At 38.9% G+C, this 15,567-nt stretch overlaps 1 protein-coding gene across 5 annotated transcripts in view; it reads left to right on the forward strand.

Annotated features, from left to right (window-relative positions):
* The window catches only part of TANGO6 (transport and golgi organization 6 homolog), a 192,486-nt gene that overhangs the window by 52,018 nt on the left and 124,901 nt on the right, over positions 1 to 15,567 (forward strand). For all 5 annotated transcript variants that reach the window (XR_011437367.1, XM_001497049.7, XM_023637189.2 and 2 more), the window contains exons 12-14: positions 2,587 to 2,721; positions 9,598 to 10,113; positions 12,294 to 12,351. Coding sequence is in view for 4 of the 5 variants with exons in the window: in XM_001497049.7 (XP_001497099.3) it covers positions 2,587 to 2,721; positions 9,598 to 10,113; positions 12,294 to 12,351 (709 nt within the window). In the remaining variant the exon portion in view is untranslated. The remainder of the gene's footprint in view (positions 1 to 2,586; positions 2,722 to 9,597; positions 10,114 to 12,293; positions 12,352 to 15,567) is intronic.

Here is a 15,567-nt window from a genome sequence, read left to right on the forward strand (position 1 = left end):
GAAACTGGATAGTAATAGCTGATTTAGCAACTTCAGAAAACGGAAATGCTAAGTGCCTACATGGGAGAAGTCAGGAAGCAAAGCACTATACCTCAATAAAGCTGTTAAAAATTTTTTTGAAAAGAAAAAAAGAAGCAAGTTGCTTCTCACTGCAGAACCGTGGAAGGACCTGGAGGCACTAGATAAGCCCTAAAGATGGAGCTGAATTTAGAGCTTAACGCAGGTTGAAAGGCTCTGCGAGATCCAGTGGACCCTTTGATTCCCTCTTCAACTTTGTACAGCCACCTCCCCTTCCCAGAAAACACTAGAGGTTTATCCTTGAGAGAGGGTGAACCCAAGAGCCTCTGAACTTGGGTGGTAGTAGCAAACTGAAATGCTGTAGACTTAAGTTGGTGCCTGCATATTCAACAGTGAGGCCTCCACCCCCATCCACTCAGTTGCCAGAATGTTGGCAGCAGGTTTATACATCCCCATAGGATTATTGTGAAGATTAAGTGAATTAATACCTGTAATGTGGGGCCAGCCCGGTGGCACGGCAGTTAAGTGCTCACATTCCACTTTGGCGGCCCAGGGTTTGCCGGTTTGGATCCAGGTGTGGACATGGCACCACTTGGCACACCATGCTGTGGTACGCGTCCCACATATAAAGTAGAGGATGTTAGCTCAGGGCCAGTCTTCCTCAGCAAAAAGAGGAGGATTGGCAGCAGTTAGCTCAGGGCTAATCTTCCTCAAAAAAATAAATAAATAAATAAATTTAAAAAAATACCTGCAATGTGTTCAGAACAGTACCTGGTAAATAGTAAATGCATAATGTTGTTATCAAATTAATCAGCTAAATAATTAAAAGTGGTTGCCTCTGTAGAGCCAGAATCAGATGGGGAGAAATGGGGTAGGGCACTGTAGTTTTCATTATAAACTTGCAAGAATATTTCACTTTTAGAATTATGTATCTTTACAAAAATTTTTAAGTAAAAAGTAAACATCGCTACTCCCTCTCTGTAACATACATAAATTCTAGAACAGGCAACAGTCACATACCTATCCTTGTGGCTGGCAGCCCCGTGAGAATCACAGGAAATGAATAGTAGGGGGAGGGGAGCTTTTGTCCAAAAGGGTATGGTGTCTTTGTTGTTACAAGAAGAAAGTTTGGGGGAAAGGGTGCTTCCTAGATGACAGTAACAGCTGGCTACCACACCACAGATAACAGCTCCCAGGGTTTTTTAAAAATATATAGGAACGTGGAAAGTTTCTTTCTTAACAAAAATAGGATCATACTGCTTGTTTTGCAACATTTAAAATATATGTATATGTTGTGGAGAGGAACTTAGAAAAAGTCAGAAGGCTAGGTAGTTCTATTCCAGTAATTTAACAATACTTGTGCTGAAATAGAAGCTTCCTATAAACAAGGAGTGCTTTAGAAAACTCTTTGGAGACCAAGTAGGTGGCCCAAGATGGTAGGTGCAGCAGTTTCTCTAGAAAGGGCCAGTGTCCTTAACTTCTAGTATCAATAAAGTCTTAGGCTAGAGAGGGTGTTGAAAATTGCCATAACCAGCACTGTTCCTTCAGTAAGTGGAACTTTTAATAACCTTTCTAGTTTTCTGCCTTACTCCAAAGGCAATTAACATACCATTCTCCTGACTTAAAGCTTCCAGATTCTAAAGATTCTAGCATAGCGTGTGATTTGCCCAGAGAGTTAAACAGGCAAGCTGGCATAGTGTTTAGAGGCTCATCATGACCTCTCTCAGCCATCTCTTCTTCAAAATGATTTTTCCCTTTTGAACCATTAATCCTAAATATGCACGTATGTGTGTGTCTGTGTAGCACTTGTGTATGTATACGCTGTCTTTTATTGAAAAGTGTTTCTACTTAAGGTGATTAATCCATGCGCAGTTAAAATGATGCTGACCAAATTGATTCCATTTAAGGCTTAGTGGTTAGCCAAATACTGTGTAAAATCTTATATATGGTTAATCTTAATCCTTTAAAAATATCTGATACTTAGAAAAATGACAAAAAAATCATTTGTACAGATTGTTTGAGGACACTGGCTTCTAAATAAAATTGAACGCCTCTTCCCCCGTTCTTTGCTTACTAGAATTAGACTGTCAAAATGAGGATAGTGGGGGAGGAATCCTTGAGGAGGAAATCTCATTATGAGAAGCCAATCTAGGACCCTCTAAGATGGTTGAAAGTAACAAATCATTTTTCACTTTAATTTCCTGGCAAAACTCATGAAAAGTGAAGGAAGTTGGGTTAGTATATTAAAGCATTTGGGAAAGTATAAACGGGCTTTCTCGTTTATTGACTGCATAGCCTTGAGCCGATAACCTCTTTAAGTCTCAGATTCTTCATCTCAAAATAAGGGTAAGATTCCCAACCTCCTAGAGTTCATATGAGACCTAAGTGAGATTGTGCACGTAAGACACTGAGCACCATGCCTGCTGCACAGTAGCAGTTGTTCTTGAAGGTTCTTGCTATCATGATGTTGATGTGGAAAAAGATAAAGATATAGACATAAGATGTAAGGAGAACTTTGAGACTTTTTTTCTTACTCCTCACTGATTCTAAATTCCATTTCTGAGGTAGGTGGTGGACTTTGTAGCAGCAACACTGCAGCGAGCATGTGCAAGCTTGGCCCACCAGGCAGAGAGCACCGTGGAATCGCAGACACTGAGCATGTCCATGGGGCTGGTGGCTGTCATGCTGGGAGGAGCTGTTCAGGTGAGTTGCAGACGTGAGCTAAACTTGAATGGAGGGAAAAGAAAAGAGAAAACCTGTTGCTTCCCTTCCATACCCTTGTGAGAAATAAGAATGAATATTGCACATAAGAGAACCAGGATAAACAAGTTAGGTTGTTATTGAGAATTTTCTCCAAAGTAAAGGACAAGAAAATGGTACCATTTCTATCTTGTCACCTGTGTAGAGTTTACCATCCGAAGGACAGGGCCCTTTCTGACCTGGCAAAAACTTGATTTGGAAACACCTAACACAGTGGTTTGCATTGTGGGAAATGCTAGATTCTCTGACCCTCACTGTAATGGTTCTCCAAAGCTCAGCCCTTGTCCCTGCTGTGGTAGTCAGTGGAAATCATTTGTAACCTGCTGGTTTCTTAGGATTCTATGATTCCATCTGTTTTGTATAGTTCCTTTTTAGCACAGGATCCATCTTGCAACTCATCTCATGTAGCATGTTAAAACTTTGTTTCCAGTGCATGTATCTTATATGCTTAAGTTACGATTTTTTAATTTATTCACTCAAAAATCATTGCATACTTGCTATGTGCCAGATACTAAGCAAGGTGCTGGGTATACAGGAGTGGACAAAGTAGACTTGGTGCCTACCCTCGTGAAGTTTATAGCCAATGAGAGAGTGAGGCACCAAATAACTATTCAAAAAATATACTTGGAATTGAATGAAGTGCCTCAGAAGAGAAGTGGAGGGTACCAAGAGAACGTAACATCCAGCCTAGGCTGGGACGATTTTTATGAGGAAGTGTAAGTTTAAGCTAAGACTTGAATGATGAATAGGAGTGTGGGAGTGTGTGTGGTACAGATGGAGGAAGCTCTTCCAATTAAAGAAAACATCATGTACAAAGGCTGGGAAGCAGGAAGGAGCTTGGTATACTTGAAACACTGATAGAAGGCCAGTATAGCTGAACTGTAGAGACCAAGGGTCAGAGTAGAGCCGGACAAGGTGGAAAGGTAGGCACGTGTACCTGTCTGGTTAAGTACAAACCACATTAGGTTAGGAGGCTTCAGGAAGGCAGCATAGGCTTCGAGCAAGTATTATGAAATCCAACCTGAAATCAGACTGGTAGAACTCTTAGCAATGAGTCGAGAACCCTCTGGGAATGGATTTTTGAGTTTGAGGATTCAAATCTGATCCTAATTCTTGATATGTTAGAATTTGCCTCTCTTTAGCCTGTCTTTAAGGAGAAAAGGAATTTTATTTGGGCCTGTTGTTAATGTGAAGCCTGTTTCTTGGTAGATTTACTTAGCCTTCCTACTTTTATTTTTCCCGTATAGTTTGAAAAAGCATTTTTGGTTCAGTTTCTAGAGACATGTTACATCCCTGCTGTTCTAACAGACAGTCCTAAGAGAACTGTCAAGGAGGGGTTCACTGATAGAATAGTTTTTCTTAAATTGTATTATTGTTGAATTTAGTTGGCCTGATTGATTTTTGTTTTTCTAGTTGACTATTAATTTGAATGTCTTTGTTTCCATAAGTTGAGCGTGTTTTTTGCTTTTCTTATAATTTCAAATCACATCCCAAATGGAAAATAGAACACAGAAACTGTGTGGACTGATGCAAATGTACATCCCTTACCTGTCCCAACCCTTCCATGAGCCATCCTGACTCACTGATTACATCCTGGATTCCTCTGACTCTGCACTTAGTTAAGTGAACATATGCATGTCACCCCTATACCTTTGCCCTAGATCCATTAATTTTTTTCTGTTTGTTTCATGGATTTATAAGTGACTTCTATAGTAATGCCGAGCTTTCTGTCTTTGTTATTAGAAAAAAAATAATTATTCTGAATTATGTTTTCAGATGGTCATTGTCAGGCTAGGGTTTTGGCTTCAGAGTCTAGAAGAATACACTGTACTTATCCCTGATCAGGATTCATTGTTTTGGCTAATGAAACAGAATCTAAAAGCATTTGAACCATTCTTTCTTTCATTTCTAATTTGTGTAATTAAGGTGATTATTAGAACATAGTGTGTGGGAAGAGGAGTTAATTTGGAGAAAGTGTAGGCTTAAGACTGCTAACAAGACAACTGTAATTCCAAACTCATTTTCTAAATTTCAGGCTTGGTCATCAGTAAAAGTATGATGTTGGTAACTTCCCTGTTCCCTCAGGAACCAGTTTCTGCTTGATGTTCCAGGGCCTGTGAGGTCCTCTAAAGCGTTGCTGCACCAAGGTGACCTGAACTTTGAGGCACAGGTGGTGGGGCTTGGACCTGAACCCAAATCTAGAGCTCTTGTACCATATTTTCTGAGAGTATCTTTGAATGAACTCATTCAAGAAATATTTATCAAGTGCCTCTCTGCCTTTCTGGAGCTTACCTTTTTAGGAGGCTGTGATTAATCTGATGAATTCTTAACTACTTTTTTAAAAGATTCATATTTTTGTATCTTATGTGTATCTTTATGTATAGCTTACCATAAAACGGGGCCTACTGCATGCTGACTTAGAGAAAAAGTAAAAGTACCACTGGAAAATAACTTCAATGACATTATGTAAATAAGTACTCTGACATATAAACTGGTCACCTAAATATCTGAAGAAACAGGTGATATACAGAAATGAGAACACAAGGAATAAATGTAAATATTTTCAGAATTAGTAATATTAAGGTCAGCATTTTATTGCTAGAAGAGATCCTTGGATTCTTCTAAAATAGCAATTCCCACTGGAACAGGAAGAGTAAGACAGGATGAGGGTATGTATGCCCCACAGGGGAGCTTCCTGAAGTCTCGTATGGGCTCTTTCAGTGTGCACATGCCCTTCCCTGGCTGTCACCCAGGTTCTGATGTGCTTCCCTTAGAAGGCATGCTCTCTGCTACCACCCACCACCCTCAATCCCACTCCTACCCGTCCAACCCCAGTTCTTAAATTCAAAAACTTGCAGAAATTTAGAATAACCCACCATCTAACTGGATCACTCCTGACACCCTGAAAGAAATCGTAGATATGGGCTGACATAGCTCTGCTCATTCCGTTCCTGAAGCATTCCAAAAACTCAGGAAGGAGGCAGCCACATAAAGGAATCTGTCACTCACTTGTGGGCTTCTCATTCAGGCCTGGAGGTTTTTACACAGAATTCTGAGATCTGGATATGAGAGGTGTGCTGAGAAGCAAGACAGGAGTAGAAATGAGGGCTTTGTTGTCAGTTCTCAATTTTGATAGTGGCCCTCAGTGACCCTTTGAAAAATAATTAACTACTTAGTACTTCACTTTTCTCATCTGCCAGTTAGGTGAATATTACTTTATACCTCAAAGACTTTTGAATATTTATGAACAATAGTTGGCACCTGTAATCTTAGATTTCCCTGGTTATTCTCATAGTGGGAAATCTGTAGGCTTATGAAGCTGAAAATGTGCATAACTGTAATTGCCTTATAAACTATTTGATTCAGAATCCACCTACCTGCCCACGGTGATTAGAGAAGTTACCCAGTTGAATAAGATGAATCCCACAGTGACAACTAAGTTTGAAAACAGAGCAAAAAGATAGTCGAGTATTCTTTTTTCTTAAATAGATATTATTTTTTAGAGTGGTGTTAGTTACACAGCTAAATTGAACAGGAGGTAATGAGATTTCCCCTATACCCTCTACCCCCACATATGCACAGTCTCCCCCACTATCAACATCCCCCACCAGAGTGGTACACTTGTTGCAATCAATGAACCTACATTACCCATCATTATCACCCAAAGTCTGTAGTTTACGCTTCACTCTTGGTGTTGTACACTCTGTGGGTTTTGACAAATGTATAAGGGTATCCACCATTATAGTATCATACATGATAGTTTCACTGCTTCAAAAATCCTCTGTGCTCTGCCTATTCATCCCTCCCTACCCCAACCTCTGGTAACCACTGATCTTTTTACTGTCTCCATAGTTTTGCCTTTTCCAGAATGTTATATAGTTGGACTATACTATATAAGACTACATATACTATGTAGTCTTTCCTGACTTGCTTCTTTCACTTAGTAATATGCATTTAAGTTTCCTCCATGTCTTTTGTGGTTTGATAGCTCATTTCTTTTTAGTGCTGAATAATAGTGTTGTCTGGATGTCCCACAGTTTATTTATCCATTCACCTACTAGAGGATATCTTGGATGCTTCCAAGTTTTGCAATTATGAATAAAGCTGCTATAAACATCCGTGTGCAGGTTTTTGTGTGAACATAAGTTTTTAACTCATTTGGGTAAATACCAAGGAACTCAGTTGCTGGAGGGTATGGAAAGAGAGTATGTTTAGTTTTATAAGAAACTGCCAAACTGTCTTGCAAAAGTGTCTGTACCATTTTGCATTCCCAATAGCGATGAATGAGAGTTCCTGTTCCTCCACATCCTCACCAGCATTTGGTGTTGTCAGTGTTTTGGATTTTAGTCATTCTAATAGGTGTGTAATTGTATCTCATTGTTGTTTCAATTTGCAATTCCCCAATGACATTTGATGTTGAGCATCTCTTCATATGCTGTATATCTGTATATCTTCTTCAGTGAGTTGTCTGTTTAGGTCTTTTGCCCATTTTTTAATCGGATTATTTTTCTTATTGTTGAGTTTTGAGAGTTCTTTGTATATTTTGGATAATTGTCCTTTATCAGATATGTCTTTTGCAAATATTTTCTCCCAGTCTGTGACTTGTCTTCTTTTTCTCTTGACATTGTCTTTTGCAGAGCAGAAAGTTTTGAGTTTAATGCAGTCCAGCTTATCATTTCTTTCATGGATTTCTTTTCTTTGGTATTTTCTCTTAAAAAGTCATCAGCATACCCAAGGTCATCTAGATTTTCTCCTATGTTATCTTGTAGGAATTTTTAGTTTTGAATTTTACATTTAGGTCGATGATCCATTTTGAGTTATTTTTTTGATGGTTTAAGGTCTATGTCTAGATTCATTTTTTTGCATGTGAATATCCATTTCCAGCACCATTTGTTGAAAAGTCTGTCTTTTCTCCGTTGTATTGCCTTTGCTCCTTTGTCAGAGAACAGTTGACTATATTTATGTGAGTCTATTTCTGATCTCTCTCTTTCATTGGTCTGTTTGTGTTTGTTTTGTTTGTTTTTTGAGAAGAGATTGTTGTATATAATAGAAATAAAAAAGAAGCCATATACTGTAGATTTAATTAGATATTCCCATTTAAGATGCTTAAAGAAAAAACAAAGGTCCATAATACTACAGAGGCACTGAATGAGGTCTAACATAATGATAACACTAGCAAGATTATTCTAAAATGTCTTTTCCAGTTCTGTGTAGATTCCCGATAAAATTGACTCTTTTCTTAGATAACATATACCTTCACTCTAGGCATACATATTCTTTTTTCCCTTTAAGATATAGTAACATCAGAGTGGTCAGTTGTTTTATACATGAAGATAAGCTGACATATGTTATGGAGCTAGAAATTGTACCTTATGTCAATTTTGCATTAGTTTCTAATTGTTTAAACAAAGAAATCTGAGGGGAGTGTATGGTGAAATTCTACAGGTACAAACCTGACATATATCTCAAGTTTTCATTTACTTGAGAGGAAAGTGGTGGGAAAACTGAATAATAACAATTCTGTGGACTGATAGTGTAAAACGAGAACATTATCTAGGTCCTACAAAAACAGTTGGTTAATTGGTTGGTTGGTTGGATAGTGAAGTGAGTGAATGAGTAAGTAATAAATACCCTTTCTTGTTCTAAAAAGGATTTAAGACCCACAAGGTTTTCAAGTTGTCAGGCCCTCGTGAAGCCTCATATGATAATTTTTCAAGTATTTCCAAACAGAAAAGGATTACCACTGATTCTTGTTTCTCTACTGACTACACATGTGTCTTTCCTAGTGAGACATATGGCATTATTGGAACAAAGCTTCTGGAGAGAATAAAATCTTATGTAATTTTCACTCCCGCTTTCTAGGAGAAATTCTCTTTTGCCACTTTTGTCCCGATCCCTTCCAGACCTCTGGTGCCCTTGTATGCTGACCAGCTACTTTAGATCATGTGCTTAAGAAAAGCTTTATTTGTGCAAGTGAGACCATTTAGGGTATTGGGTAAGACTGAACTCTGGAGCCAGACTTGTTGAGTTCACATCTTACTGTCTTTTAGTTGTGTGACCTTGGATATGTTACTTATCTGTTCTCTGCCTCAGTTTCCCCCTGTTTAAAATGCAGACATGTGAAAATATTTGAATTGTATCATAGGGATATAAATATGTGTGTGGATTCTTTTGTTTATTGTGTTTATTTTTAAAACATTTACATAGCACTTACGATGTGTCAGGCACTAAGTACTTTGCTAATATAAACTTATCGTTTTATGGCAAAAGGTACATAAAAGTCAAAAATACAATAATACCATCAAAAAGATACAATGAAAGTCAAGATAAAATAATCTGGAAAAGAATTTCACCATATGACTATTAAAATCTACATGGTAAGAATAGCTGTAGAGACAAACACTCTAATAGCTAAGTGGGTACAAAGGGTATAAACAGGCTGTTCACAGAAAAAGAAATACAGACAGCCAATAAATGTGGAAGGATGCTTAATAGCACTGTTAGTCTGGGTAATGCAAATTAAAACCGTAAGATAATGTGTTTTGCCCATTAGACTGTAAAAATTAGGAGTAACAATGTGCTTTACTGAGGGATTTTTTTTAACTTAGAAAAGTACCTGTATATGGTAAGTATTCAATAAATGTTAGCTGTAATTATTCAACAGTAGTTATTGAGTGCTGGACTCAGCTATATGCTGATTACACCAGGAACAAGATTCGCTCCCTGCTGCTTTTGCTCAGGATATGTTGCCTTGTGCTCAGGTCATATTAACATCTGCTATGTTAATTTGGGTTTGGCATTTTTTGTTTCATTTTGTAGTTGAAGTCAACTGATTTTGCTGTCCTGAAGCAGTTGCTGCCTCTGTTGGAGAAGGTATCCAACACATACCCTGACCCTGTCATCCAAGAACTTGCTGTCGATCTCCGCATCACCATCTCTACCCATGGAGCCTTTTCCACTGAGGCTGTCAGTGTGGCTGCTCAGAGTACCCTGAACAAAAATGATCCAGAAGGGAAAACAGAAGGGCAGCGACAAACCAGTCATGAAAGATCCACTGGTGTTTCTCGTAGCCACCTCGAACAACAGCAAAGCCATGAGAAATCCAACCAGACAGGCCTGAAATCTAATACTCCACTCATTCCTCAGGAGGTCAGTGAGCCCAACGCCACTACAAACCAGAAATCCAGAAACATAACCACAGAGCAGCTCCAGGAAGTTCTTCTGTCAGCTTATGATCCTCAAATTCCAACACGGGCTGCTGCCCTGCGAACTCTTTCCCGCTGGATAGAGCAGAGAGAAGCAGAAGCCCTTGAGATGCAAGAGAAGCTTCTCAAGGTGAGTAGAACACCCTGCAAAAGACACGCACGCAGGGTGGGGCAGCTCTCCAGAGACTTGACTGTGTGTCAGGCACTGTCCTGGACTCCCCTCAGGGAAACTGTAATTGTTCTGAGGAGGCAAGACTTAGACACAGGAAAGACTTAGAGAACCACATGAGACTCAACTGAACATGAACGGAGTGCCAGAATTTTGACAGGCAACAAAGGCTGTGGACAGTCAGGAAAAGGACAGAGTTGAAATCTGGAGGAAGTAGATCTTGACATGGCCTTAACAAACCAGTAAAGTTTGAACAGGTGAAAGAAAAGGGGATGGAACAGCATGAGCAAATTCCCAGATGGCAAAGTCCCTTTCTGGTGAATAGGGCCACTTTCAGCACTGTGACCCAGCCCAGTTAAGCCATCTGTTTTCTCTCCGTCCCCTTTAGAGGGACATTGGGCAGAACTGGGTCTCCTCCCCTCTCCTCCCTCCATCACAGTGAAAAAACTGTTCTTTACATCGTAGATTTATGTAGGAGAATATGTATACTTAGTTGGGGATCTCTTCCCTTTTGTGGAAGTTGTCCTGAGGGCAGTATGGATTAGAGATTAAAAGCAAAGGGTCTAGAGACTCCTGATCAAATCCCGATCAGTTTCCTGGACAAGTCACTTAAACTTTCTGAGCCTCGATTTTTACATGTGTAAAGTGAGGCTAATAATAATAGGACCTACTTTATATTGAAAGGTTTAAAATAAAATAATCCTTGTAAAGCACTAATTATAGTGATAGACACATAATGAGCACCCAGTAAAGGTCGGTTGTTGTTGTTATTGTTATTATCTCTTCCATATACTTTAGCCGTTGGACTAAAAGTTGTAATTCAGATTGAAAACATTTATTTTTAGTCACTGAATTATTAAGAACCAATAGTATAGTGATAATAACTGCTATATATTGAGCCAAACCCTATACCTTTCAGACATTGTCTCTAATCCTCACAATAACTGCAATGTTCATATTATCCCCATTTTGTAGATGAGAAAACAAAGGCACAGAAATGTGCCAAGAATTTACTGTCTTTGAAATGTTCTGAAAACCTCAAATTATGCATCTCCTCTGAGGAATCATTAAAAATTTCCCTTCATAAATCTATTTGGATGGTGAATGCTGTGAACATCTTTGGAATTGTCCTTAATTTAACTTAAGCTTTCATCTGCTGTACATAATTGGTCGTCAAGTCCTGTCAGTTCTTCCAAGGAAGTCTTTCGATCTCTCTCTTCCTCTTTATTCCCATGGCCACTACCCTGGATTAAACTTCCTTTATTCCGTACATGATCCCCACCCCTTTCAACCTGGCCCAATTGAACTAATGTTAGACTCTCCCTAACATACTGCAGATGTGGAGACCATCAGCATCAAGTTGATATCAAGAATCACTGTGCCGGCAAAGGACACACCTTTTCATACTGAACAGCACCCCAGACTTCCCCTAGACACCAAGCAGGAGGAACATGGGCACGTGGCCACTATCTTTCTCTGGCCCTCATGCTAGGGCCTAAACCTAACATGTTACTGTCATATTTTCTAGATTAGCTGTACCCCCTGCAGTTGACACGCACTGGTGACTTCCTAAATTGTGAGATATGTTGAGAGTAATCTGTTATTAATGTCAATTGAAGTGCTAAAATTTGCGAAAGATTTTTAAACATAAGTTAGAACAGATTCAAGGTTATCCCAATAATAACATCTCTGTCTCTCGCTTGCATTTCTACATGATTTCTGAGTGCAAGAGAAAAGGATCAAATTATAGCAAATGTGCCATAATAACCCCAAACCTGCCCTCTTGTGTGTCATGGCCTATAGTCTGTCATGTCATATGTGAGAATGTTGTCCACCATGGCTGTAGTAGAAAAACTATTGAGGATTGTTCTTCCAGATTTTGGTTTTCATGCTTACTTCTGGCGTATACTTGACTACTTTAAGAAGTATCTCCTCCTAATCACTACCCTTTTTTAAAACTATTATAAAAATGAGACTTAAAACATAAATACTGTTTTCCCCACAAGATTCTAAAGTCAGACCAATGTCTAGCTAAAATAAACAAGAAGAAAAGCATTTATTCTTTTGAGGCTGCTATAAGGGTCTCTTAAATCTTGCTTGTTCTTTGTGCATCATATCATTGCTGTGTTTTGTGGTTCCAGATATTCTTGGAGAACTTGGAGCATGAAGACACCTTTGTATATCTGTCTGCTATTCAGGGTAAGTTGGTACTGGTTAAAGGACTTCGAGTCTGTGGATCAAAGATTTTCACAAGGTCTCTAAAGTCAGAGAGGCACAGGACTGCTGGTCATTTTGTCCATCTTCCTGCCTCCTAGCTAAGACTCAATTTAAGTCACACTGATAATATTCCTGGAGGGTTCCCAAAGGGTCCCTATAGAGTTTCAATGTCTCATAATGGTGAGGAAGTCTTTATTTATGTTTAAAGTCATGCACTGCATAATGACATTTTAGTTAACAATGGACCACGTATATGACAGTGGTCCCATAAGATTAGTACCATATAGTCTGGGTGTGTAGTACGCTATACCATCTAGGTTTGTGTAAGTACACTCTATGATGTTCGCACAATGATGAAATCACCTAACAACACATTTCTCAGAACATGTCCCCAGTGTTAAGCGACACATGACTACTTATCCTTCTGTAGATTAAATCCCATTTCCTCTAATTCAAGGAGGCAAAGAATGGCTGGCTCATGAGCTCTCATTACATTGGCCTCTTATGTGCTTGACTACTGTCAGTATGCACTTTTGCTCTCTCTTTTAAGTAAAAGAGTCTCAGAATATATAATATTTCTTCATCAAAACATTTTTTGCAATAATTTTATTTCTCTTTTGTCATTCTTTGTTGTTCTTCCCATCTCCATTAATTTGTGGATTCCAAATCTAGCGAGAGGCCTCATGAAAAGGAGTATAGAGAATTAGGCACCCTTCCCAAAAGGGTGAGAAGCAGACGTGGGGACTCGATAGGGTTCAGGAAGCCTCGAAACAACGAATGGTACTTACGGAAATAAAATCAATGAAGCAAGAACCTAAAATGCTGATAATTCATAAGTCTCAGAAAACAAGTCACCCTGTACTTTTCTTTAGAAACTATAATACTGTCAAGGAGATGTTTCTCATTGATTTATTTTTTATGACGGGGTTATCGGGAAGCAGTGTGTGTCATTCTAATATGGCAACGTTGCTGTTTGGAATAAGCATCTTATCTGATTAACACATTGAGCTCATTAGCCTCTAGGGTCTGCTATAAAAATCTCAACTGTTGGTTTTGTGTTTGTTTTTAGTAATTTTAATTGGTGTGCTAATCAGTTAGTAGCTAATTTGGTGATGAAGAACATGGGAGGTTGAGGTGTAATTTCTGTTCTCAGCTCCCCATGATGAACAAGTTTGAATTAATTGATGTTTTTGGTGTTTGTAACATGCACTTAAAGGCCAAGGCCTTAGGTGAATTTCCCATTAGGAAAGGAAAGAGCTGAATTTTCCCACCTGTGTTGCCAATGTCATTTGCCCAGGCCTAAAGTACTCCAGGAGCCAAGCCATTCTGGACTCCCAGTCAGACACGACCAGCCCACTTGTAAATGTCCTGCAGTACAAGGGGTGCTTAGCTGTGGTTTGAGTACCATTTAATTGTGGGGAGTGTGTGTGTTTGTGTGTCTGTGTGTGTGTGTTTAAAGTGTTCCTTTTCGAGGCTGCCTGAATGGCTCCATGTGAAAGTTACAATTTACTTTTTGCTTAATTTATTGGTATTTTGGATTTCTTTTGTAATTTCTCACCAACTCTGTCATACAGTCTAGGCACAGAGCAGAGGGGAATTAAATAAGCTCATTTATTCAACAGATGCTTATTGATGCCTGATGGAGGAATTTCTGATGAATGTATTATCCGTCCATCACAACAGTCTGAGAACTAAATTCCCCTTGAGTTAAATTTTAATTTTGTCTGCATCTCCTTTTAGCCCTACTGAGAAAGTGATGGTTGGTTTAGTTCTAGCAGTTGCTCCCAGGTCCTCAGTAGTAGCTTCTTCGTACAGAGAATTGTATATGAAGTTTCTGAGTTCCAGTTACAATCCAGAGTTTATAAATAGAAGACTTAATCTTAGACTATGGCCATTTTAGACTCCTTGTTTATTCTCTTTTTCATTGTTTGTTTTATCATCACTATTATTACCCAAATTAAGTATTCTCATTGTTTTAAAAAAAATTCAAATAACAAGGAAGTATATAAGGTAAAGAGTGGAAGCCCTTTTCCAAAATAGGAGTTAAAATATGTCCTTGAGAGTCCTATAAGATATATTAGATGTTTTGGGATATTTTTCACATTTTGCTTTTGAAATCGATGTGCAATAATGAATGTGATAAATAAATAAGTGATGTTTTCAGATAAGATATAGCCGGGTTATTTATCTTACCGAGGATCTGCTCGTTTGTCCTCTCAGTCACTTTCCATTATTTAAAGGACATTTTGAAAGCAACACCAGAGACAGATACATTTCAGGGATCCCAGTGATCCCCATCAGTATCAAAAGGATCTTTGGATAAAACTACCAGACTCATTGAAAAAGAAAAAAACTCCTAGGCTCTGAGCCAAGCATGGGAAGCGAAAGTATGTCAGTGTGTGTAGTGAAGAGAATCTAGACATCTTAACATGCCCAGACAAATCGTGCTAACTCTCCCACCCTTCCTTTCAGAGAAGAGTTTTTATTTCTGGCCAAAGAGCAAGGGGAGGGAAGGCAAAAGGCCCAGAAGGGGGGAAGGTAGATACAAGGTGGAACTGTTTTTATAGAGTTTCAAACTGAGCGGGATTTCGAGTCTTAACTTGTCAGAGACTGAATTCCCTATCTCATTCTCAGATTCCTACCTCAAATAAAGTAAGTTGGGAAACCATTAACTGAAAATAATTCTATCCCTTGAAGGACCGTCTAATTGGATCTGGCATTGAAATTTGGAATGCAGGCCTGTGAAGTTTATCATCTCCATTTATGTCCTTGAAATGGGGAGATTTCTTTTATGTCCTAACCTGGTTTCTGTACCACCTAATTAACAAGTGAGCATTTAGCAAGTGTCTCTCATATGTGCTATCTCAGTAAATTCTTCAAGTAGTTCTGGGAAGTAGACATTATCCCCATTTTTTATTTTTTAAAGATTTTAGTTTTCCTTTTTCTCCTCAAAGCCCCCGGTACATAGTTGTGTATTTTTAGTTGTGAGTCCTTCTAGATGTGGCATGTGGGATGCCGCCCAGCATGGCTTGATGAGTGGTGCCATGTCCGCACCCAGGATTCAAACCGGTGAAACCCTGGGCCACGGCAATGGAGCACGCAAACTTAACCACTCGGCCATGGTGCTGGCCCCTACCCCTATTTTTTAAAACTTTTTATTTACATACCTAAAATTCACCCATTTAAAATGTGCAATTC

Source organism: Equus caballus, chromosome 3, assembly GCF_041296265.1.
Source record: "Equus caballus isolate H_3958 breed thoroughbred chromosome 3, TB-T2T, whole genome shotgun sequence".
Lineage (NCBI taxonomy): Eukaryota > Metazoa > Chordata > Mammalia > Perissodactyla > Equidae > Equus > Equus caballus.